The following is a 25,476-nucleotide window of genomic DNA, read 5'->3' as shown; positions in this document are numbered from 1 at the left end:
CATTTGGCAGAGGAGTGTGAGCAGGACAAAGAGAGCTATATAGTGGAGCAGTTTGTGGAAGGGAAGGAGTGCAGCACACAGGCAGGGTGAAGGGAGACCAGGGCAGTGAGGTTATCCCATGCACACGCCACTCGGAATCAGGCAGCTGAGAATTTCGCCCTTTTTACTTACAGGGTGCGGTTTATTTCCGCATTGGCGATGGCACTGATGAAGGGAACAATCTTCCCGTAGTGCAGGAAGAGCCGGACCAAAGGCATGGCAGCTTGCTGCTTCTCACGGCACACCTCCCCAAGCACGTGGGCGGCCGACGCAGAGACTGGCTGTGGTGATGGGGGGTGGGGGGGGGGGGGATGGAGGGAGCAGCAGAGGTGAGGAGGGAGGAGGTGTGGAGGGAGGTGTTGTTAGCAGAAAGATGAGTGTGCAGAGAGGGGAAGGGGTGGACGGGGAGGAAAAAATGGAGAATTGAGGAAACAGGGAGGGGAAAAGTATTGAGGAAGGGGAGAGGAGATTGGGATAGCAGGGAAGGGTGAGCACAGTGTGGAGTGAGATGGAATAACAGGAGAGGCAATCAATGGAGGAAGCAAGAGGGAGAGACGAGCAAGGAAGTTGGGGAGGGCAAAATGATGAGGATGTTATGTGAGAGAAGAGAAAGGTTGGGAGGGTGGTGAGTGTGCAGAGGGAATATTGAGGAGAGATATCCAGGAAGGAGGAGAGAAATGAAGCCAGAGAAAACATGGTCAGATTACATTTGGGGACAAAATAAACCGTAACATCACTCATCACGTTGTGGAGGAAGACCAACAGCGGAGTTTACACCAGCTGGTGGAACAGGAGGCCCATTGACCTCCCACCTCTGTATGAGCCAAGACTCAATACCACCTCCCTGCCCTTTCCACAAGGACTTCCCACTCAAACACTGCTTCAGTCCCCTTTCAGTGTTCCACTTGCAAAATGCATCGCTCACAACTACCAGGTGTCAACAGGAGAGGGCAGTAATACACTGTGGGGTAACCCAGTTGACAGGGAGCGCAGTAACAAACTAAATCTTTAGGAGTGCTTTAAGCACACAGATGATGAAGTGATAAACAAATTGGGAGCTACTCTTTCAGTGTGAAATTGGGGCCATTTTAAATTCCCAACAATGAAGTTTGCAGAAGTGCTGTAGAGTCTCCAGTTATTCAGCCCATCAGATTCAGAGACTCATGAAGGCTGGCAGAGCGGCATAACTAAAGGAGCTGCCACCTCACAGTGCCAGTGCCACAGTTTGATCCCGATTTTGAGGTTTACACATACTCCCTGTGACTGTGAGGGCTTCTTCCGGGTACTCTCGCTTTCTCCCATGTCCCAAAGACATGTGGCATTGGTGGGGTAATTGGCTGCTGTAAGTTACCCAGTAGTGTAGGTGGTAGCGCTTACGGGGAGCTAATGAGAATGTGGTTTGATGTTGGATCAGTGTAAATGGGTGGTTGATGGTTAGCACAGACTCACTGGGCCGAAGAGCCTTTAACCATGCTCTATCCCACCATGGGCATACCTGTGAATAGAGCACAGAGATTGCCCCTTCAGCCCATTTAGTTCATGCTGACCAGCGAGCATCCATTAGCAGACATCCCATTTTATTAACTTGAGAATGGGCCTGTTATAGGGACTCTTGATCTCTCAGTTTACCCTGTCATGACCCTTACACTTTACTGACTGCCTGCACTGCACTTTCTCTGCAACTGTAACAATATATTCTCAATTCTGCTATTGCTTTCCTTTTGTACTACCTCAATATACTTACGTTTGGAATAATCTGTGTAAAACTTTTCAGTGCATCGCAGAATAAATGACAATAATAAATCAATTACTAACTCCCTCAATATTCTCATCAAATCACCCCGAGTCTACCATTCCCCATTCGCAGTGGTAATTTAGCTCAGCAACTGATGCATCACACAATGTGGGAGGAACCGGAGCACAGGCAGAACATGCAAACTCCACGGATAGCACCATATCGGGATTAAACTAGGGTTATTGGAGCTCTGAGGCTGTGGCTCGTGTGGTTGAAATGTGCTGATACGCAGCAACCTCTGCCCATCACCTCATATTCCTTTCTCCAGCTTCTTACTTCCCAAGTTCTTTGTTTCACAGCTACTTACAGCAGTCTTGTGCTTTCTATGCTTCCTGCTCTGCATAAGCCAGCATTATCCTCGGTCTGGTGTGAGGGTTATGAATGAGCGAGCACCAGGCCTGTGGGACTCTCACTGGGTCTGGGTCAGGGTCAGGATTAAGATTGCGGGCACCACACATCACTCGTACCTCAACGTCTGCTGATTTTATTACAAGGTCCCTCAGTGGATTGTAATAATGAGATGGAAATACGTGGTCTTCCGTATAAACAATGTTTAGCCGTAGGGAACCCAGGTCGACTGGTTTAACGGGTTTCCCATTATCTCTGGGATGCAGGAAGTACCTGTGAAATTTGCAAACCAAAAAGGCATGAATGGTAAAAACTATTCCGTCACATCACAATCCAATACACTTCCTGGTTCAGTAACTCTACCATTCATTTACAATCCAACAGTCTACTTGGATAAGGAGTTCACAGTTGCTTTTTCCGGCTCACAAAGTATGAGATGCCCCTGTAGCAGTTGCTGATGCTTTTTCTAAACTCCACCAGCGACAAGCCACTACATAAAAGCTCCTGGAAACTAAGTAGTCACCTGCTTTACTAGGGTTACATTACTCAGGAAGACTGAGGTTATAGGACCAAGGATCAACTTCATTCGCCAAAAACATTTCTCATGTTCGAAATATTGCGGAATATTGGTAGCTCAGCCTGGGTATTTGGAAGTATGGTTGATCAGGCTTAGCAAAATGTTTGCAGATGTTTTGGCTCCAACTGAGAATCATTTACATCAATTAATTGCTGTGGTGTGTTGGTCAGGGCTTGGTATGCAACAGAAAACAATATTATGAGAGGCACAGAGTGGGTAAGTGTAAGCAGGGTTTTCCCCCAACGAGGTTGGCTGAGACTAGAACTAGAGGTCATGGGCTAAGGGTGAAAGGTGAAATACTTAAAAGGAACATGAGGGGAACTTTTTCACTCAGAGGGTGGTGTGAGTGTGGAATGAACTGCCAGCGGAAATGGTAAATGTGATTTTGATTTCTCAAATAGAAAAAGAGAAATGTTGACTTTCCCCAGTTCTGATTAAATATCGTCGCCCCGAACAGTTTCTCTCTCCACACACACTGCCAGATTTGTTGACTATCTCAGCAGTTACTGTTCCTATTTCAGATTTCCAGCATCCTTCAGCCTCTCACTTCCCCACCCGAAGCCTCCATTTATTTATACCCCGTATAGTTACATTTTCTCCACCTGGTCACCAGTAACCAACACCTAAACGCAATGACTGAACAAAAACCTGTGACCTGGGGCTCCCTCTGCTTTCAATTACCATGCTTGGTGGGAAGAAGTCTGCTTCAGGATCTTCAGTGGAAGTCGGAGTTCTCCCAGAAATTCATCGCCAAACTTTAAGTTACTGGCGTTCCAAAGCCCAATCCTAGAAAAATAAGATTCACTATGTCAGCAGCAGTGCAACAAGACACAAGGCATCAGACAGCATATTACAACAGTACCTCAATGTAAGTGCAAGTCCAGCATGCCTTTTACATGGTATGATGGTGTGAGAATTAGTTATTTATTGAGTAGTATTAATGACCAGGAAGCTGCCAGGTTATCATAAAACCCAGTGGCTTGATGATGTCCTTCAGGGACACACCAATGTGGATAACCCGGAGCAGCGGCCAGCAGCACATTCAGTGAAGGTACAAGAAGACAGACTCCTCAATACTGCCACATCCTGGGAAATAAAAGAAAAACAAACTACTCCCTGGTGGAAACTGAAAAGTCAAGACTGTCATACTGTATATCGTGGTGCAACGTCGACGTTTCCAGTCTCTGTGATCGCTCACAAAACAAACAATTAGTCGAACCAATTCCTAAGTAAGTTAATCTGTGTTTGTGGCAAACAGCCCGGCTGGGAAGGACACAGTTCAGAGATGTAACTGTTTGACTCATGATATTTCTGCAAGCCATCTGCCATCTACAGATAGAGAAAAGATTGCAGAATTACCTCGAGCAAACTTCTATAGCTATCCCCATCGTCCAGGCCATGTTCTCTTCTTGTAGCTGCCATCGGGAAGGAGGTAGGGGAGCCTTAGGTACCACACCACCAGATTCAGGAACACTTAGTACCCTTCAAACATCAAGTTCCTGAAACTGTGAATAACTTCACTTTCAAGGACTCTACAACCCATGTTCCTGGTATTATTAATTAATTGTGTTTTTTTTTTGTATTTGCACGGTTTGTCTTCTTTTGCACACTGATTGTCTGTCAGTCTGTGCAGTTTTTCATTGATTCTATCGTATTCCTTTGTTCTACTGTGAATGCCTGCAGGAAAATGAATGTCACAGTAGTAATGGTGACATATACGTACTTTCATAGTAACTTTACTTTGGACTTTGAATCTACACTGTGGCTCTGCTGAGAAATGAGACAGTGACATACTTCACCAATCAATGTTCCCACAGTTTAAAAGCATACAACTGATATTTCAACAGTTACTTGGCAGAGTGAAGCCTGTACCCAAGAGCAAGAAGGACACATTTCAAGATGTGTTTGTCATTAAGCAAATCTAAAAAAAGGCATTCTTGTGGTTAGTGATATACGTCCAATTTTTAAAAAAAAACACATTTCTTGTCAGTACAGTGGTTTGCAAATGTTATGTTTACATCACGTCACCGTGAGAGGATGTACCAAGTCAAAGCCTCAGCAATGCTGGAAGGAAACTATGGAAGGAGAGAAAAACAGGATGGAATTGCACAATACTACATGAAACTTTGCAGACAGGGGCATCAGGAAATGTTTTACAGTTAATGGAAGATCTATGGGCATGGGTGACACAGCAACCAAATTCCTCCTGCGTAAAGTTAAAAAAAAATCTTTTGTTGTCAGTGCTTGTTAAAGGACTAGTGGCTCAGAGCTGAGGAATATTCCTGGTACATCAAAAGGCAAAAATCTACATTGGCACTGAGTCCTAAATGGAAAAAAACATTTTATCTGAATGAATCATGGCATGGTATGACAACTGCTCTGCCCGAGACCACAAGAAACTGTAGCAAATTGTGGGCACAGCTCAGCACATCATAAAAACCAGCTACCCCTTCACAGACTCTGTCTGCACCTTTTGCTTCTTCGGTAAAGGACCCACACACCCCGGACATTCTCTCTTCTCCCCTCAAATTGGGCAGAAGATAAAAAAGCCTGAAAGCAAGTACCAGCAGGCTCAAGGCCATCTTCTATCCCATTGTTGTAAGACAATTCAAAGGTTCCCTAGATGGACACTTGACATCACAACCTACTTCATCGTGGCCCTTGCACCCTATTGCCTGTCCCTATGGCACTTTCTCTATAAGGGTTTCACTTTATTCCGCACTTTGTGATTGTTTTTCCTGGCACTACCTCAATGCGTGTTGTAATGAATAGATCTGTATGAACAGAATGCAAACTTTGGTAAACTACTGTACTTAAATAAACCAATTTACCAAAAGAGAATGCTGAAAATACTCAGCAGGCTGGGAAGCAATGTGGTGAAGGAAGTTTCAGGTGAGGATCTCTCATTAACACAGTAAATGAAAGGCAACCTGACACTCTTGACTGTTCCTCTCTCTACGGACGCTACCTGACTGGATGAGTAATTCCAACTACCTTTCCATCACATAACATGGGTTAATCGAAGGGGTAAAAATAGATCTACGGGAGGGGTATTGTTGATGGGAGGTTGTTTGCTCTTTATCTCCACAGAACCACTTTATTTTTTTGCCAGTTCTGAACAGTTCAAAAGGATTTTAATCCTGCTCTCCCCTTACACCATGCATCCTTTAATAGTCTAATTCCACTCTTCCCCGACTAGAAGCATCCCTGAATATTTTTTCGTCACGTGTGTGGGGTTCATATGGAAGGGAGGATTGCTCAGCCTGTTAGAATAATTTCTAGCCGCAGACTAAATGTTTATATGTTAAGACTGGTTTAGAGGGACAGCACTATAATGTGCACTTCTGCCCAACGAGCCCAATTGCACGACGTGGCCAGTTAATGTACTAACCTGTACGTGTGGGAGGAAACCTGTGCAGCCACGGGGAGAATTTACAAAGTGCTTCCACACAGCAGCGTGACTGACTCCAGGTCACTGGCCCTGTGAAGTGCTAAACTAACCGCTATGCTGTCATGCTGCTACCGAAAGGCGGTGACAGGTCTGCTTTGAATTCAAGAGTAATTGACCATGAGCACAACCACCACCCCAGGAGATCAAGAAAGATAAACCTATTCTGCACAGACACAAGACTTTCAAATAACCTGCCTTCTGTTAGTAACACCATAAGACATGGGAGCAGAATTAGGCCATTCAGCCCATCAGGTATGCTCTGCCATTCCATCATGCATGACTTATTATCCCTCTCAAACCCCATTCTTCTGCCTTCTCTCCATAACCTTTGACACTATACTAATCAAAAACTTATAACCGCTGCTTTAAATATACCCAAAGACTTGACCTCCACAGCTGGCTGTGTCAATTAATTCCACAGATTCCCCCTTTCTGTTCTAAAAGGGATGTCGCTCTAGTCTGAGACTGTGCCCTCTGGCTTGACTCTCCCACTGCAGGAAACATCCTCTCACATCCACTCTGTCTAGGCCCTTCAATCGGTTTTAATGAGATCCCCCCTCAATCTTCCAGCAAATACAGCCCCAGGGCCATCAAATGTTAATCTTTTCATTCCCAGAATCATTCTTCTGAACCTCCTCTGGACCCTCTCCAATGTCAGCAGATCTTTTCTTTGATAAGGGGCCCAAAATGTTCTCAATACTTAAAGTGGCTTGTAAAGCAGCTTTTATAGTCCAGTCCTTTGTTCAGTGGCACGGGCAGAACCCAAATTTTGCTCCCAAGCTTAAAAAATCAAGTGGCCCTGAAGCAGCCGGCATTCTCACCTGATCTCCATCTTCTCCACATGCTCCTCTTCAACGTCGAAGTTCGACTTTCGACTGTAGCTGCAAGGCTTTGTCACCTGTGTGGCAAGGAGCCAATGGGTTACAGATCTCTCTGTGCACAGGGGAGGCCCACTGGTCAAAATGATCAACGGCTGCCCAAGACACCCAGGGGCGGGGGTAAAACCACACCTGACCAGACACGTGGTGTCAGTAGAAGGATGCTCAGCCCTAATCAGCCTGGCGGCACAGGTGTGGTTTAGATGGTACAACAGCACCCTGAATAATCTGATATACACAGCATAGGCACAATGGGCTGAATGGCCTTGTTTGTTGCTGACTCCATGAGTGTAACTCACCCTTCTACAACTCCCTGTATGTACAGCAAGGCAGCTCCAAGAACTGTAGAGTGAGGAGGAAGGGGCATGATGGAAAGTGAATGGTGGGCAGGGAGGGTGATGTAGAGGGAGGGATGGAAAAGATAAGATAGTAGAGAAGGAATTAGCGACAGGTGTTGGGAGCGAGAGAGTAGTCAATCTGTAAAAATTCATTGCCATAGATCCTGCAGAAGCCAAATCATTAGGTATATTTATAGTGGAGGTTGATAGATTTTCTATTATTAAGGGCGTCAAAGGTCATGGGGAGAAAGCAAGAGAATGGGGTTGAGAGGGAAAATAAATCAGCCATGATGGAATGGTGGAGCAGACTTGATGGGCGGAATGGCCTAAATCTGCTCCAATGTATTATGGGACAGGATGAAAAGGAATGGACAGTGGGAAACAGGGGAGAGTTTGTGAGAGGCAGAAATGACTGAGGAACAGAGGGATTAAGGAGGGGAATTGAAGAGATAAAAGCAGGTGAGCATTTGAGAGAGACTTTGAAAGAACTGGAAGAGTTGGTGGGTAGGTCACAAGCTCCGAAGAGCGGGGATGTTGCAGCCAAAGTATGCCAGGCCTTGGTGAAGCTGTAGGGAATGCCAAAAAACCCCGAAACCCAAGGCAGCCAAGATACGCAGAGGCTTACAAGGGATTACATGTTTCATTGAAGATGAAGCTGAGATTTTACAGTGGGACTGAGCACCTGTTCAAGAGGTCTGACCCTGGGGGTCCACAGAGGAAATTGTCACTACAGTTGACACAGGGAGTCTCCATACTAGGCAAAAGGAATCTGCACTGGGGATCCAGTGGGATCTGTCCTGGAACCTGTAAAGCAGTGTGTATCAGGGTCTGCATAGGTAATTAACATTGGGAGATCCATGCAATGGATTGACCTTGGGAGTCAATCTTGTGAGCAGGGAGTCCACCACAGAGAATTGCACAGCAGATCCAGAGGATTCTGTACTGAAAGTTCCTGCATCTGTACATGGGAGTCTGCACTTGAATCCGCACTGGGGTCTCTGCGAGGAGGACTGAGGTGGAGAACCACAGACTGGAGTGCAATTCTCCTCATGGAATCCACCCAGGGTATCTGTACCAGGGTCTACAGCAGTCTAACATATTCGGTGCATGGAACGAGACAGATGAACCCAAGTGTGACAATGGTTTACTTGCCAGTCAGGAGTAGACTGGAGCAGAATAACCAACCCCACTACCTGGACATGGGGATCAAAGAAATGCTCTTCAGATAATGCACTCAGGAAAAACTTACCTCAAAATAGAACATTTCATCAAACTGTGGATTATTTGTTTTTCGTTTTACTTTTGTTTTCTTCACCTCTGACCTAACATCAAAACAAAAACAGTCAGACCTCTGGTCCACGTGCAGGTTGAAGATTTATCCAATAGGAAACAAAAGAAAATGACAGAACCCTGCACATGCTGAAGACCCAAGATAAAATCGACAATACAACAAGCTTAGGTCAGGCAGCATCTTTGGAGAGAGGAGGATTGAGTTAATGGTCCAGGATTACAACATTTTCTTTGGCAGTGATTCTCAAAAAGATGAATGTATGGGGATCTATTTCAACCCGTACCACCCATATTACTGGATCAGGCATCACATTTTACTCTCCACTGGTCCGTGCTTACCAGGACTGAAACCCAGCATTCCACCGATTCCATCGCATTCTGGAGGAACAGGCTAGAATTACATCCTTCAGTCTGGTTACAAGCTAAGAAACATAACCAAACGTAATAAAGGCAGATCAGACAGCATCCGTAGAGAGAGAGAGAGACATCAGAACTGCTAAAGTTAGGAGTCAAACATGCTTCAATTTGCAGAGAATGGGAGAGGATCGAGAAAACAGAGGAGATGTATGTGATAGGGTTGGAGACAAAGAGAAGAAATGGCACCAGTGGAGCGCTGTCATTGGGAAAAGTGCCTGTTGTTAATCACAGGGGATTAATCTCAAGGTGTAGCAAAGGGAGATAAAAACAGAGGCAAGAAACGTGGCAATGTTGTAACTGTGAGATACAAACCCTCAGGACCTTAACACTGGATTTCAGATAATCAGCCTTTCCAGTTCAGTTCCGATGAAAGGTCATCAAGCTGATATGCTTTTTCTCTTTTTCTGTCCCCACAGATACTGCCTGACCTGATGGGTATTTTCAGTGTTGTGGGCTTTGAATCAAATTTTCAGAAACTGATGTGTTTTGTATCTCACAAACGTGGCACTGAAATTTTTCATCCCTCCTGCACTGATTCATCTGACCTACCTACTGCTCATCCACACAGACCACTAATGGTCAACAACCCTTCACCGCCCCGCTCAAACGGTACCATCACCTCCTACATCATTCCTTCTCTCCTGCTTTCCACCCCATCAGAGACACCCCCTTTGTTCTTTCCACTCATCTTTCTGTGTAGCTTGATGTTTGATAGTAAACTTCTCTAATGAAAGATGGTAGATATGAAATGTTCATTGTTTCTCTCCACAGATGCTGCACACCCTGATAACCATTTCCTGCATTACCTCCAACATCTACAGTTTTCTGTTTCCGGACACAACCAGCTGTGGGCAGAAGAGTGGTGGAGCCTCACATTGCAAAGATACTGGGTTGCCAAATAGTACAGCAGCCACATCATAACTGCTAACGTGCAAAACTAAGGGGGTTTGAAGGAAAATTCAACTTTTTATTCAGGTGATATAAATAGTCTTTCCTCATGGACCTTGCCATACAAAGGATGTGCCAAAAGAATTGATAGCAAGGCCATGGACTCGGAGTGCTCAGTGAAGTTTATCACATGTAAACCTGTGCTGGATGATCCTGCCATTGCCAGACTATAGATACAGATAGATAACTGTAAGTTAACTGATACCTGGATGGGCTTGACAAGGTGACTGTTGCGTAAGGATCGCATTGTCCATTGACTATTGGCAAATCTTGGCACTCTAAAACACTGAAAGATAAAAATTGATTATTCAAATGTCATTTAGTTCTGCTCTTCTTGCAACATAACATGTCTGTGTAGATTAGAGACTGAATCAGTCCACCAAACGCTGAGTTCGTTTTCTTTTGCTCTAATAGTGTTTCCAGTAAAAACTGTGTATAATTTGTTTTCTTGTGAATGCTGTCTGTACAATGGTTTGTTCCTGTGATACTGTTGCAAGTAAGTTTTTCTTTACTCTTGTGCATATGACAACAAGCCTAACTCCTGACTGCTCATATGCTTCATGCTAACGATTTCTCCACCCTTCAATATACAAATCATTACTTAAATTCTTGGACCCTTCTCTCAGATTTCCCTTTAAACTTGCTGCCTGCTTCTTGGGTTTAACCCACAATCTCTACTGACTCTCAGTTAAGTGACATCTCAGCTCTACTGTCTCATGATTGCATGGCAGAGCAGACCCAAAGGGCTGAATGGCCCCATTCTTCTCCACTGTCTTATGGTCTCACTCTTTCCTTTCTCTTCTGAAAGCACATGGTGTGCTTCAATCGATACTTGTATACATGGCCCAGTGGCACAACAGAGACATGAAGCCTGTTGAAAGCCTGCTATACCACTCTGAACAGGAGCTCGGAGCTGTGATTTCAAACTTAATCTCGCAGAAATTTCTGAGCAGGAATTTCTTTTATAGTTTCCTGTGTCTTTTCAGCAGGAACAAATAAACACTGTCCTCTGACAAAAGCAAGAGTTTCACATAGCCTTTATGAACAAGTTAACACTTGTTTCATATCTTGCATGTGTAACACAGTGTTCATTCCCTCTGGGTCTTCTGCCAGAATTCCACAACACTCTAATAATGCCAGGCACTGGGATGGAAAAGGATTGCATTACCATTGCAGAGGGAATCACAATACAATGACATGATGGTGCCTTTTCCTTATAGTACACAGAACACAGAAATAGGCCCTTGGCCCACAATTTCTGTGCCAACATGATGCCAATTTGAACTGTACTTCTGCCGGCACACAGTCTATATCCTTACATTCCTTACTTGTTCATTTGTCTGTCTTGATTGATTGATTGGTTGTCCGTTGTATCTGATGACAACAGGTAGAAACTTGTGCGGGAGAGTTTTTAAAGTGGAAAAGCCGTTGCATCGGGACAGTTCCACTCTGTTGACCTCAGAAGTCCAGTGGTACAAGTTATACGAGTGATGCCTAGATGCCTATTAAATGCTGCTGTTGTATCTACATCCACCACTTCCCCTACCAGTGCTTTCCAGGCACCTGCTAGTCTCTATGTAAAAAAAAAGACTGCTTTAAACTTTCCTCCTCTCACCTTAAACCTACGTATGCCCTCTAGTAGCTGGGAAAAAGACTCCGATCTTCTACACCTCATTATTTTACATACTTTTTATCAGGTTCCCCCTCAGCCACTGACACTCCAGAGAAATCAATAGATTAAAGCTATGTTTAACATTTTGAAAACGCTTACTGTGAGAGCCCATTATGTTCAGTGTCAAGCACACACGCTGCTCTCGCATGTTAAAGAAAGAAACGTTAGCATTCACACAGCCACCAGCCTTTCACTACCTCAGAACATCGAGTGCTTCAGCTGGTGAAGTGACTTTCAAGTGCACTGCCTGCTGGGGTGTGGGAGACTCAATGGGTATCATGTACACAGCAAGCTCCCATGGACAACATGATGACACTGATCGGATAAGCATCGACAACAGTGACACAACTAGAAACGACTTTCAAACCTGAAGCAAAGAAATTATCAGTTTGACGTCAATTCTATGAAATTCATGATATCAGTCTTATGAGTGAGGGACACAATGGAGTTAATCTTTTGTGATGACTCTCTTCCTGATAGGCTGAATGCTTTCTATGCACAATTTAACCTCTTCTTGAAGAACAGGCACCCTGTCTGGCTCCAGCCGAAGTGAGGAGGAACCTAGCCAGGGTGACACACAAAGCTGCAGACCCAGACAACGTACCTAGTCAGGTGCTGAGGGATTGTGTGGCCCAGCTTACAGAGGTCTTAAGGGACATCTTTAATATCGGTCTGAAAGAGTCCACTGTCCTTACTGGCTTCAAGCTCGCCACCATCACTCTGGTGCCCAAGAGAGCAACAGTAACGCCTAAATGATTACTGCCCAGTGACGCTGACTTCAACAATCATGAAGTGCTTTGAGCAGCTGGTAACAGATCATATAAATCCCATCCTCCAAAAACATTGAGCCCTTTCCAGTCACCTACTGCTCAAACCTGTCCACTGATGTTGCCAGAGCCTTGGTCCTCCACACCATTCCATCCCATTGAGAAAATGATGCCTCAAATCCCAGGATGTTGTTCATCGACTTCAGCACGATCATCCCTCAGAGGTGGTGGGTAAACTGCCTTTGTTGGGACTTAACACCCCTCTCTGCAACTGGATCTTGGACTTCTTGACAGAAGAGCCCAGTAAGTCCGAGTTGGCATCAACATTTCAAGCCCTGTGATGCTGAGCACTGGTGTTCTCCAGGGCTGTGTGCTCCATCCACTGCTGTTCACGCTGTTTACTCACAACCGTACTGCCATATTCTGCTCAAACAACATCATGTTCACTAATGATACCAGTTTGGACTCATCAGCAACAATGATGAGTCAGCAAACAAGGAGGAGGTAGGGAGGCTTGTCAGATGGTGTGAGATCAACAACCTGAGACTCAGTGTGGACAAAAGAGTGATTGTGGACTTCTGGAAGGAACTGGTTGGCCACTCTCCATTGCCAAGGAGAGAGTGAAGAACACAAGTTGCTTGACGTGCACAGAATGGACAATCTAACCTCAGCACCGAAGATGCAAAGCATCGAACTGCAAGCCCCTACAGAAGACAGTAAAACTGGCTCAGTGATCATCGGGATCTCTCTCCCCCCATTTGTGACATTTAGCAGAAGTGTTATAGATAAAGAGCTCAAAACATTGTTGAGGTTCACTACCACCCATCCCACAAGCTCTTTGACCCACCACGATCAGGAAGAAGCATCAGGCCATGACCGACAGACTGGGTAACTGTTTCTTCCCTCAGGCGGTGAGGCTAGTGAATACTCCGTCATCATGGAAGTCTCGTCATTAGGACAGTGAGCTGTTGTTTTGCTTACCTGTGCATACGTTTTGAATTATATTTTAGTGACTTATTTATATTATAATATTTTGTTGCGTGTGATACACGTTTTGTGGGTGCACTGGAGGAATGGTCCGCAGATTGTATATGCTTACAGTCAGATGACAATAAACCTGAACTTGGATGGGGCATATTGGTCGCCATGGATCTATTGGGCTGAGAGGCTAGTTTCTGTACCGTACAACTCTATGCTTGTTTCCAAGGAAGTTTGATCATCGCTAGTCACACACAGGCAACTAGGTTTTAGCAGGACTGGTACCCTGTAAGGTGAACTTCATACTCACCATTTACCCTCCAGTTCTATTATCCCAACCTAGCACCAGACTCCCTGGATCTCACTTCCAGTACAATGAAGTCCAGGTCAGATTCACCAATTCCCCTAGTATAGCAAAACCTTCCCAGTTATATATTCTAAGATCCTCTGATTTCACAGTACCCATTGGGTCCAGCCCTCACTCCTTCTGTCTGTCCTCCATTCAGATCTAATCCTATTCCCTCTCTTGCTCAATCCTTTAATGTCCACTCAATGTAATCCTATTGTCCCCACTCCCTATAACATCCCACCCAGTATTATCATACTCTCCCTCACTAAATCCTACCTAAATCCTTTAACAATCTATTCAGTCTAAACCAGGGGTTCCTAACTTTTCTTATGCCATGGACCCCTACCATCAACTGAGCTTCATATACACTGAGTATTTCCTTTATCTAGCTACTATCGCACAATATTTTGAATAATAATTATTGGGCTCTATTCTGAGAACTGTTTGTTTCAGTCTAAACATTACTGTCTCTTTTTGACAGCGAGTAGCACTGATGAGTGGCATTTCCAGTGCCTGCCTTTATGGGCTCTGTAATAAGCCCATTCTGCCACCAGCTGAAACAAGCTAGAGGTTACTTTACAGAAAGGTTTCTCTCGGAGACCAACACTGACTCAGTTACAACTGCCACGACACCAGCAGCTTGCTCTCTCAGCTTTTCACTACCTTTGTCCCATCCACAGTTTTAGGAATAACCTAGCTAGAAATCAAGAGTTCTGGTGCTTAAGGGTTAAAAAGGGTAAAGTGTGCAGGTAGTGCTAAGATAGAGACTCTTCATGATCTGCTAAATCAATTTAATACACTGGTTACAAGCTGAATGACCTTTTGTTGCCGTACATTGGGACATTTTTTAGGTGTTCATTGCCTTGAGCAAAGTCATGGGACTCTGGAGTTCTGGACCAGTCCCTTCTGTAAAGGATGCAAATTGGCTATAGGCTTGGGCTCAGCCCACTTACTACCCGAGCAGGTGCACCGCACAAGGTTCTAGGCAAGAGAGATCAGCTGGATTCCTCTAGATCCCCTAAATAAATCAGATTCCCAGAGTTACTTTCTAAATCATGTTTAGTATCAATAGCATACGTCATAAATTTTGTTGTTTTGCAGCAATTGCAATACATAATAATAAAAAAACTAAATTACTATAAAAATATACAAATTAAAATTAAATAAACGGTGCAACAAGAGAGCAAAAAAAGAGGAAAAAAACATAAGAGTGAGGTGGTGCTAATGGGTTCATTGTCCATTCAGAAATCTGAAAGGGGGAAGAAACTGTTCTTAAAATGTTCAGTGTGTGTCTTCAGGCTTCGCATCCTGGGTGGTGGGGGTGCTTAATGATGGATGGTGCCTTTTTGAGGGATCACATTTTAAAGATGTCCTCAATGCTGGGGAGGCTGGTGCCCATGATAGAGTTGGCTTTCTACATCTTTTTCCTATTCTATTTATTGCCTCCTCCATACTAGACAAAAAGATCTGTAAGGTTCAGCTTTCAAAAGTTGCGAGAGTGCTCCTCAAACTCCTAATGAAATATATCTGCTGTCGTGCCTTCTTTGTAATTGCACCAATATGCTGGGCCCAGGATAAATATCAGAGATGCTGACACCCAGGAACTTGAAACTGCTCACCCTTTCCACTGATAATCCCTCGATGAGGACTGGTGTGTGTTCCCTTGACTTCTCCTTCCTGAAGTACAAAATCAATTCCTTGGCCTTAATGATGTTGCGTGCAAGGTTGTTGTTGCGACACCACTCAACTAGCTGATCTACCTCGTTCCTGTACATCTCCTTGTCACCATATAATACTCTGCCAACAATAGTTGTGTATTCTGCAAATTTATAGGTGGTGTTTGAGCTATGCCTAGCCATGTAATCAAAGGTGTAGAGAGTAGAACAGTGGGCTAAGCATGCATCCTTGAGGCGAGGAGATGTTATTTCTGATCCGCACTGTGTGTCATTTCCCAGTGATTAGGACTGAGGGTATGATTGTGTCAAATGCTGAGATGTGATCAACAAACAGCAGCCTGATGTAGGTATTGCAATTGTCTGGGTGATCCAAGGCCGAGCGGAGAAGGTTCACCCTGCTCTCCTTGGGTACTGGTATGATTGTTGCCCTTTTGAAGCAAGTGGGAATCTCTGACTGCCGCAGTGAGAGATTGAAGATTTTCTTGAACAATCCTGCCAGTTGGTTGGCACGGGCTTTCATTGCCCTTCCAGATACACCATCAGGGCCTGATGCCTTGCTCTTGAAAGATGTCCTGAAGTTGGTCTCCAAGACAGAGATCACAGGGTCACCAGATTCTGCAAGAATTTGCACAGGTGTAGTTTTATTCTCCCTTTCAAAAGATGTTGAGCTCATCTGGGAGTGAAGTATGACAACTATTTGTGATATTAGGTTTCCTTGTAGGAAGTAATGCCCTGCGAAACATGTCAGAGCTGACATGCATCCAATTTCATCTCTAACTTCAATCAGAATTGGTTTTTCACTCTTAAAATAGCTTTCCATAGGTCATAGCTGGATTTCTTGTACAGTTCTGGATCACCGGTCTTGAATGCCACAGATCTAGCACTCAGCAGACTGAATCTCGTGGTTCATCCACAGCTTTTGGTTTGGATATGTCCAGTAAGTTCACAGAGACATACACTCACCCACATAGGTCTTGAAGCTGGTGACAACTGTGGCATATTCATTCAGATCCGAAGACGAATTCCTGAATATTGCCTAGTCCACCAACTCAAAGCAGTCCTGTAAGCTCTTCTCCACCTCCCTTTACAAACTTTCTTGATCTTCAGTACTGTATCCCCCTACTTAGCCTATATTTTTACCGGCTTCAGACGGGATAAGGAATGTTTGTATTGCAACGTGCAGAGTATTAGAGTACGTGGATTAGTTTGGATGGCGAAGAGGCTCCTTTTAGGCTTGCCATGGTTCTAAAGCTGGAAAGTACAGGGGATCTCACCCTAATGGCTCTCTCATGAAAATTTTCATTCTTCTTCTAGCACAGTGAATGTTAAGTTCACATAACAAATCTCACCGGAAGATCTCCTAAAAATACTATCAAGGGAAGAAGTAAAACTATTCTTACCGTGTGGCCAGCTTATGGCAAATGCTCCCACTGTCAGTGATCACTTCACTAAGCCTTAGCTCCAGGTGAACTTTGCCCTGAAATGATCATCGTAACTGTCAAGATATTATCATTGCTCATAAAATTATCATTTAATGAAAAAAAAACTGAGTATTTGTATTTACGTATATGATCTCGGAGCCTGAGAACAAACCCGAATCAATGACTTAACATCATAAAGAACAGAGCAACCTCTAGACTAAAAGGTAATTTGAATTTGTGTAAAGATCTGAGACAAAGATTGGCAAGACACAGATAGGTCCCATATCTTTCCACATATAGGAGGAAGATTCAAAATCTGGTTGAGTGGTGCCACAACAACTTCTCACTCAATGATAGCTTACTAACTGAATATGGGGGGGGTGGGGAGGAGTGAGGGGGGAAGAAGGGGAGGGGGAGAAGGTGTGCAGGGGATAGGAGTGGGGGGGTTTTGGCGTGGAAGGGGTAGGTGCAGAGGGGGAGGAAGGGGGCATGGAGAGGGGAGTGGAGGGAGCAGAGAGGGAGGGAAGAGGCACGGAGGAAGAGGAAGGGGGCGCAGAGGGAGAAGCAGGGAGGTGCGGAGTGGGAGGGAGGTGCAGAGAGACAGGAGAGAGGGAGAAAGAATGAGGGGGGGTGGAAGGTGAGGGGAAGGATCAGGGGAAGAGAAGGGGTGGGCAGGGAGAAACAGGCACAGATTAGATAGATAGTTACTTTATTGGAGAGTTGGAGGGAGATAATGAGAGACAGCAAGGGGAGAACGTGGGGAAGAGAAAGTTAGGAAGGAAGGAAAATAGAGAGGTACAAGTGGAGGAGAGATAAGTAAGTTATGTATGAATTGTGCGGTTGGCGACTGACTGGGGCTTGGCAGAGACTTCCTTCACAATGACCGCTTCCTCTAAATACTGACTGAGGAGGAAGAAACACTGTGTGTCTGCACACCATCTCAGCCCCAAACACGCCTGCTGCTGGAAGCAATGTGTGAGAAGTAGCAGAGGATTATAGATTTCCCCCTCATACTTGTCAAAATCAATCAGTAAATTGACTGTGCGGTGAGTTGCTCTCAAAATAAACTGGAATACTTTTATGATATTGATTGTGCGATCTCAGGTGCCATCACTGTGTGACTCAGCACAAGCTGCGGCTGCCTGTCTGACATTTGGAAGTGGTCCCACAGTAAAGGCTGGCCAAAGCTGGGTTCTAATTCATGACCTGCTGGCCAAGGTGCAGGATACAAATCCTGTAGGTAGGTGCCAGCTCACCTGACTGCTGTTACTGATAAGTCAAAATTCTAAAACTTCAGAAACTCACTCCTGCAAGCAGAGTATGGCTGATGTTCTACTACAACATTGCTGGGGTTAGATCAGAAAGGACGAGAGGAGTTCAGTGCCAAGCATAATCACCATCACAGACTAGATTAACTACTTTTGTGCTGTTTATGGTCTCTCTCCCCCTCCCATCCCAGTCTGTTAGCTCGTTGGGTGGAAATATCACCCTGAAAGATGGGTACAACCTCACCTCAATCAGTAACAAAGCTTACTCATTTCCATCCTTGGCCATTACACTCAAGGAGGAGGAGTGATGCATTGATTATAAAACTTTAAAATATTTTTCACTGATAACATACAACATCCTGGAGTCTGGCTCGATTAACCTAATTGAAATAGCTTGATAGCCTCTTATCTGTCCTTTGTTAATAGGTAGAATTCATAGAATCACAGAGTACCTCAGCACAGAAACAGGCCATTCTGCCCATCTAGTATGTGCTGAACTATTATTCTGCCACATCCCATCGACCTGCAGCTGGGTCTAACAGCCCTCTACACTCCTCCCATCCATGTACTTATCCAAATTTTTCTGAATCGCTGAAATCAAACCCGCATCCACCACTTCCACTGGCAGCTCATTCCATACTCTCACCACCCTCTGAGTGAAGAAGTTCTCCCTCAGGTTCCTCTTAAAACACTTCGTTCGCCTTTAACTCATGACCTCTCGTTTTTGTCTCACCCAATCTCAGTGGAAATTGCCTGCTTGCATTTACCCAAACTATTCCCCTCATAACTTTGCATACCTCTATCAAATCTCCCCTCAATCTTCTATGCTCCAGGAAATAAAAAAATCTCCTACGCTGTAAAGTAAATAGGGGGACTAACAAGTGGGCTTAGGTCTCCGCTCCAAAACCAGCTTACCCTGAGGTAACCTGTGAATTCTTAGAAATCAGCATTGGAATTGGCTTGGCAACAAGGAGGGAGCACACATTCCATTGTAGTGACCTAGTGAAGTAACCAGGCCCATCCTAAAACCACTTTAACCCTAACCCATCTCAGATCCTCGCCGTTCTCCCAATAGTCATAAAAGGTCTTGTGGCACATTTTCAGAGAGAGGAGGACAGTTCTTCAGGTATCAGCAGGAAAAGTCAATATTATCAAACAGAACTGCAAAAAGATGCAGATGCTCAAATAAAAACAAACATTTCTAGAAATACTCAACGGGTCAGGCAGCATCCATGGAGAAAGAATCAAAATTAATATGTCACGTTAATGACCTTTCACCTCAACACTCATTCTGGTGTTCGAACATAGCATTGCCTAGTGACCTAAGGTGATATTTTCAACTAAGATGAACAACAACTTCAACTAAGTAATCATTTGGATCACTATCTCACTTCTGTTTGTGGGATCCATCTTGCTGAGTGCCAGTTGGCTGGTACATCCTGAGTTACAAAAGACACTACAGAAATGGAAATCTTTCTGAACTCACCTGAACTTCTGAATCAGCATCGACCGGCTGCAGTGGGAACCAGGTATCCCGATTGTGATACTTCTGAAGCTCATCCTTCTTGATAGCAACCTTTCCTGCAAACAGATCACAGGAGACACAACTCATTGTCTTGTCTCTCCAAAAGTACCATCAGGTCAGCCACAGTTATTAGTCTTCAACCATCAGGCTCCTGAACCAGCGTGGAAAACTTCATTGATTCAACAAGGTATGGTCTCACTTTCAGGGATTCTACAAGTTATGTTCTCATTATTATTTATTTACTTATTTAGTAGTTTTTTTGTATTTGCAATTTGACTTCTTTTGCAGACTGGGAGAGGGAGAGGGAAGGGGAGAGGGAGAGAGAGAGAAAGAGATATTAGAAAAAGTCATTAACAGCCCCACTGGGACTTCAGAAGGAATTCTTTCCCTAACAGAGTAGGTAGAGTAAAGAACCCACATCCATCAGGAGTAGGTAAGGTGAACAGAAGAGGTGCATTTATTGGAAAGTTAGAGACACACACAAAAGAATGGAAGGTGATGAGACAGGCAGTGAGGAGGCTGGAAATGGGAGGCCCAAAACTACCAGCTTGAAGCAGTTGTACGGCTACTCTGCTGAAAGTTCTGTGGGATCTGCATAGGGCAAACCCAGTCAAACACTGCTTGCTTCCAAGTTCACCACTAGTTGTTGCTCACACTTACTCTGTGGTTGAAAATTTCTGCTGAGGTACACACCACAGGTCATATTATTAGAAAGTGGAGTCTGGTCAATTTGAGTCATTTGCTGATCGAAAAGCACAGAACCCATGAAGAATATTTAAACATATGATAGGAGGCACAAGTAGCCAGAGGCTTTCTCCCCAGGGCAGAAATGACTAATAAGAGGGGGCATCATTTTAACGTGATTGGAAGAAAGTATGGGGGGATATTTGTGGCAAGTTCTCCCCCACACAGCGTGCTGGGTATATGGAACGCACTGCTGGCAGTGGTGATAGAGACAGATACATTAGAGACATCTCAGAAGCTCTTTAGGTAGGTACGTGCAGAGGGAAGGGTTAGATTGATCTTAGAGTAAGTTAGAGGGTCAGCATGACATCATGAGCCGAAGGGCTTATACATAGAACATTACAGCACAGTACATCTGACAACTCTCACACTGTGAGCAGTACGCCCTCAATACGTAGCCCACATCTACCCTTTGTCACACTTCACTAGTAAATGCAGCACCACTTTTACACTATTGAGGAATTCACATTTGAATTCCAGATTTTCCTTTGGTTTCCATGATACAGAACATCCTTCTCTTTTTCCACAATATATCGTGCACATCCCTGAATTTAATCTCCCACCACTGGTGACCCTGTCTTCAGCTGTCATATTCTCAAGCTCTACAGTTGTCCCACTGAACTTTTTTGCTTTTAAAATCTTCTTCAAATGCCATCTATAAATTATCTGTTGACAACCCTCAACACAGAATCTCAGATGACAGCAAGGAGCTGTACAGCAGATAGATCAATTGGTTGTGTAGTGTAGCAACAATGACCTTGCACTCAACATTAGCAAGACCGAGGAATTGATTGCGGATTTCAGGAAGGGAAAGTCGGGAGAACACACACCAGTCCTCATGGAGGGGTCAGTGGTGGAAAGGGTGCACAGCTTCAAGTTCTCAGAAGATCTACCCTGGCCCAACATACTGATGCAATCATGAAAGACATACCAGCAGCTATACTCATTGGAAGTTTGAGGAGTTTTGGTATGTCAGCAAAGACTCTAGCAAAAACAAATATATGGTAGAGAGCATTCTGACAGGTTGCAGGCTGCAGGATCCAAAGAGTTTGCAGAAGGTTGCCAATTCAGCTAGCTCCATCACGAGCATGATCCTTGCCACTACTGAGGACATCTTCAAGGGGTGCTGCCTCAAGAAGGCAGCATCCATCACCAGGATAAAGGGTTTGCTGTTTAGGACCGATGAAGAGAAATGCCCCACTGCAGAAGGAGAATATTGAAATTCTCTATCCAAGACGCCTGAGAAAGCTCAGTCATCCCATTTATTTAAAACAGGAGTTGATAGATTTTGTGAATATTAAGGTAATCAGGGGATATAGTGATAGGGTAGGAAAAAAACACAGGAAGATCAGTCATGAATTTGATGAATGACTGAGTGGGATTGAAGGGCCAGAGGCCCACCCTGCTCCTACATCTTTTCTTCTTATACAATTGCAAGTGATCCTAATGGTCAGATCCATATAGCTTTACAATAGAGCAAGCACTGCTATATTCTGCCACTGAGAACCACTTTTTCCATTTTCTCTCCTTAGTTCATGATGCTGCGTGGGGCTGGAGGTTAGAAAGAATACTTACAAAATGGCTGTGAGGCTCTTGGTGATTCCTAGAGGTTGTGGTAGGTGCCTTCCAAAAGCGTATCTTTCTTTATGAATGTGCCAGTATTGTGCCTTGATGTTTAGGACACTTTAGGATACTTGTCAAAGATTGGAAAAGGTTAGTTTTCCATTTATTAGGCAATCCTCTTTTGAATTAGAGGCCCACAGGTTTCAATGGTTAAATGGTAGTGCAGCTGGATTTTATTAGCTTATTTAATTTACAATTCATCCTTATGAGTTTTAAACTGATGAATAATCTAATACTGAGTCACTTTATGTGAATAAATAATTCACTATAACCATTACATAGGCTTTTGATCAAGCCTCCATTCAGTAGATTCTGATGAGCTCATTCAGTCAGGCCCATTCACCTTCCCTCAGATACACAGCAAATTTCTTTCATGCTCCCTTCCTGTCTGATGGGTGTTTAAATTAATCAGTCACTCAGCTTCCCACCAAACACACCACTTTTAGCTTGTGGAATGTGCTTTCTTTCGATGACGAAATCACTTTACTGTAATGTGCTGTAAGTATGAATCAAGCTGGAATATTCTGTAGCCTTTGCTTGTCATATACTTGCTTCTAAGATAAATAGGCTTGACCAACAGCTACAAGATGTTCTGGTAAGATTCTAAACAGCTCTCTCAATTGGACATTAAAGATAACATAGTGGTCCTTCAGAGGTGGAGCCAAGTCTCCCTGAATCCTGGCCAACTATTTATCCCCAATCAATATTATTGAACTGGTTTATCTATTGTCACAGTGATAATTACAGAAGCTTGCTGTCCTTCAACTGACTGCCTCAAGTCAAGTTTATTATCATTAAGTTTATATATATAAAAAAACATCTATAACCATATAATATACAGTATATAGAAATGAGACAACTTTTCTCTGAACCAGGCTGTAAAGCACACATAACACATGATAAGATAAGGAATATCAAATAATAATAAGAATGTGGCATTTTAAAAAATTTATAAATCCTCACAAAGTCCACAACTAAGCCCGTGTACCTATGCTTAACTCCCTTGGCTCATGTTTCAGTGAACAAAGGAGCATTTCAAGGCTCCTAGTTGAGGATTCTGGGTGTGCAGATTTAAGGGCAATCCTGTTGACAACATCCACCTGCTCTGATTGAAACCCCAGGCAGCATCACAGATTATGCAATCTGTTTATCAGAACGTACAGTCTGATGATACATTTTGGAAACTCTCTGGTGGTGAGGAAACACAGAACACAGTGAATAATGCTGTAACAGTCTGCATCAGAATTAAAACATCAGAACAAATTTTGACAAGTTTCCAAATCACTGGTGCAGTAGCCTAGGGGCCTTGAAGAAAATCTCAGCCTGCAACCTTCAAATGATCACATTTCCTCTGAGATATTGGTGTTGCTTTAATGCTGACCTCTCGTTAAGTTTGATTTTAATTGGTCCGACACTGGAAGCCATGCTTTCAGCTTCCTGGGCTCCAGAATTCCCTCCCTAAACCATTCCTTATGGAAATTGCAACAAAGGAAGGGTTAAGATAATGTCTAGGCAAGGAGAGTAATAGATATTGTGCAGTCAGCCCAGGCAAGCAATGTCTTTGAACAGCCTGGCTTCCCTTTGCACAGCAGGGGACCAGAGCTTTTTGGCATATAGAGACAAGGATGTAACGAAGGATGCAAGTCACACACACCAACTAAGGGTCAATTATTTCACTAACTTCAAGGCATCATCAATTGTAATCTTGTTGTTTTTATTGACTTTTAACACCTCTATCATGAATGGTGATCCATCTTGCAAATTTGAACATTCACAGATAAATGGTCAAATCCGTAACTACTAGTCCATCCTAGATAAAAAGGGTATTTCTGTGTTCAGACTTCATAACAGTTTGGTGACAAAGGCCATGCTGTTCTCCTTGTGCACAAGTGAAAAAGTGTAACTGAGCAACGAGTGTCAGTTTTCAGAATCAGATTTATCAATCACCAGCAAGTGTCATGAAATTTGTTAACTTAGCAGCAGCAGTTCAATGCAATACATGATAATATAGTAACAAATGTACATCAATTACAGTAAATACATATATGCATATTGAATAGATTGAAAATAGTGCAAAAACAGAAGTAACATATATTAAAAAAGTGAGGTAGTGTTCATGGGTTCAATGTCCATTTAGGAATCAAATGGCAGAGGGGAAAAGGCTGTTCCTGAATCACTGAGTGTGTGCCTTCAGGCTACTTTACCTCCTCCTTGATAGTAACAATGAGAAGAGGATATGTCCTGAGTGATGGGGGTCCTTAATAATGGACACTGCCGTTCTGAGGCATCGCTCCTTGAAGATGGCTTGGTATTACGGGGGCGAGTATCCAAGTTGGAGATGACTAATTTTAGGACTTTCTGTAGCTTCTTTCAGTCCTGTACAGTACCACCCCTCCCAACCCCTCACCAGACAGTGATGCAGCCTGTCAGAATGCTCTCCACAGTACATCTATAGAAGTTTGAGTGTGTTTGTTGACAAACCAAATCTCTTCAAACTCCTAATGAATTTTAGACAGTTTTGCCTTCTTTACAGCTGCATTGATATGTTGGGATCAGGTTAGATCCTCCGAGATATTGACACCCAGGAACTTGAAATTGCTCACTGTCTCCACTTCTGATCCCTCGTCTCACCCTTCCTGAAGTCCACAATCAGCTCTTCCATCTTACTGACATCGAGCGCAAGGTTGTTGCTGCGATACCACTCAACTAACTGGCTTATCTAGCTCTCATCTCCATCTGAGAATCTACCAACAATGGTTCTATCGTCAGCAAATTTATAGATGGTATTTGACAACATCCTCATCTCATCTAGACTCAACTGTTCAAGACAGACCTTAAAAGTTATTCCTGTGACCAGAAATCTACTAACATCTCTGCAAGTGAGATGTTATCAAAGAACACTTCTGTGAAACATCAGGAGACATTGCACTACGTTGAGGTTAATTGAGTTTTGTGCTCCTTAAGTCAGGACACTATATGTTCAAATACCACTAAAACAAGAGAAGCAGAAAGGTCAGGATTGGTGCAAGACTGAGGAAATGTTTCACTGTCAGATAGGCAGTAATGAGAAAGCACTACATTGTCAATGGGCACTCGCAGTGGTGTGCCATTCTGTTGGCGGGATAATGCCCAATTCTTTCAAAAGAGTTGGCACAAGCTCAGTGGGCTGAATGGACTTGGCAAAACTCTGAAATAGGCACCTTAAGGAGAGGCTTTGATAAAATTTGAACTCAAAAGAATCAGGTTTATTATCGCTCTCTTATATGACACAAAATTTGTTGTTTTCAAAGCAGCAGCCCAGTGCAGGCACCAAAGTTTCGCATATTTGGGCTAAAAATGCTAATTCCTGGAGAATAGCTGGGGCTGTAAGTT

At 43.8% G+C, this 25,476-nt stretch overlaps 1 protein-coding gene across 2 annotated transcripts in view; it reads right to left on the bottom strand.

Annotated features, from left to right (window-relative positions):
- rasa3 (RAS p21 protein activator 3) overlaps positions 1–25,476 on the bottom strand; it is a 165,221-nt gene that overhangs the window by 32,324 nt on the left and 107,421 nt on the right. For both annotated transcript variants that reach the window (XM_059970552.1, XM_059970553.1), the window contains 8 exons: positions 19,699–19,793; positions 16,924–17,000; positions 10,287–10,367; positions 8,676–8,748; positions 7,032–7,108; positions 3,441–3,545; positions 2,302–2,455; positions 172–320 (listed from right to left, as the gene is read on the bottom strand). In XM_059970552.1, coding sequence (XP_059826535.1) covers positions 172–320; positions 2,302–2,455; positions 3,441–3,545; positions 7,032–7,108; positions 8,676–8,748; positions 10,287–10,367; positions 16,924–17,000; positions 19,699–19,793 — 811 coding nt within the window. The remainder of the gene's footprint in view (positions 1–171; positions 321–2,301; positions 2,456–3,440; positions 3,546–7,031; positions 7,109–8,675; positions 8,749–10,286; positions 10,368–16,923; positions 17,001–19,698; positions 19,794–25,476) is intronic.

This window comes from Hypanus sabinus, chromosome 5, assembly GCF_030144855.1.
Source record: "Hypanus sabinus isolate sHypSab1 chromosome 5, sHypSab1.hap1, whole genome shotgun sequence".
NCBI lineage: Eukaryota > Metazoa > Chordata > Chondrichthyes > Myliobatiformes > Dasyatidae > Hypanus > Hypanus sabinus.
Note: the sequence above shows the minus strand (reverse complement) of the source record. Positions and strands in the feature narration are given on the sequence as shown.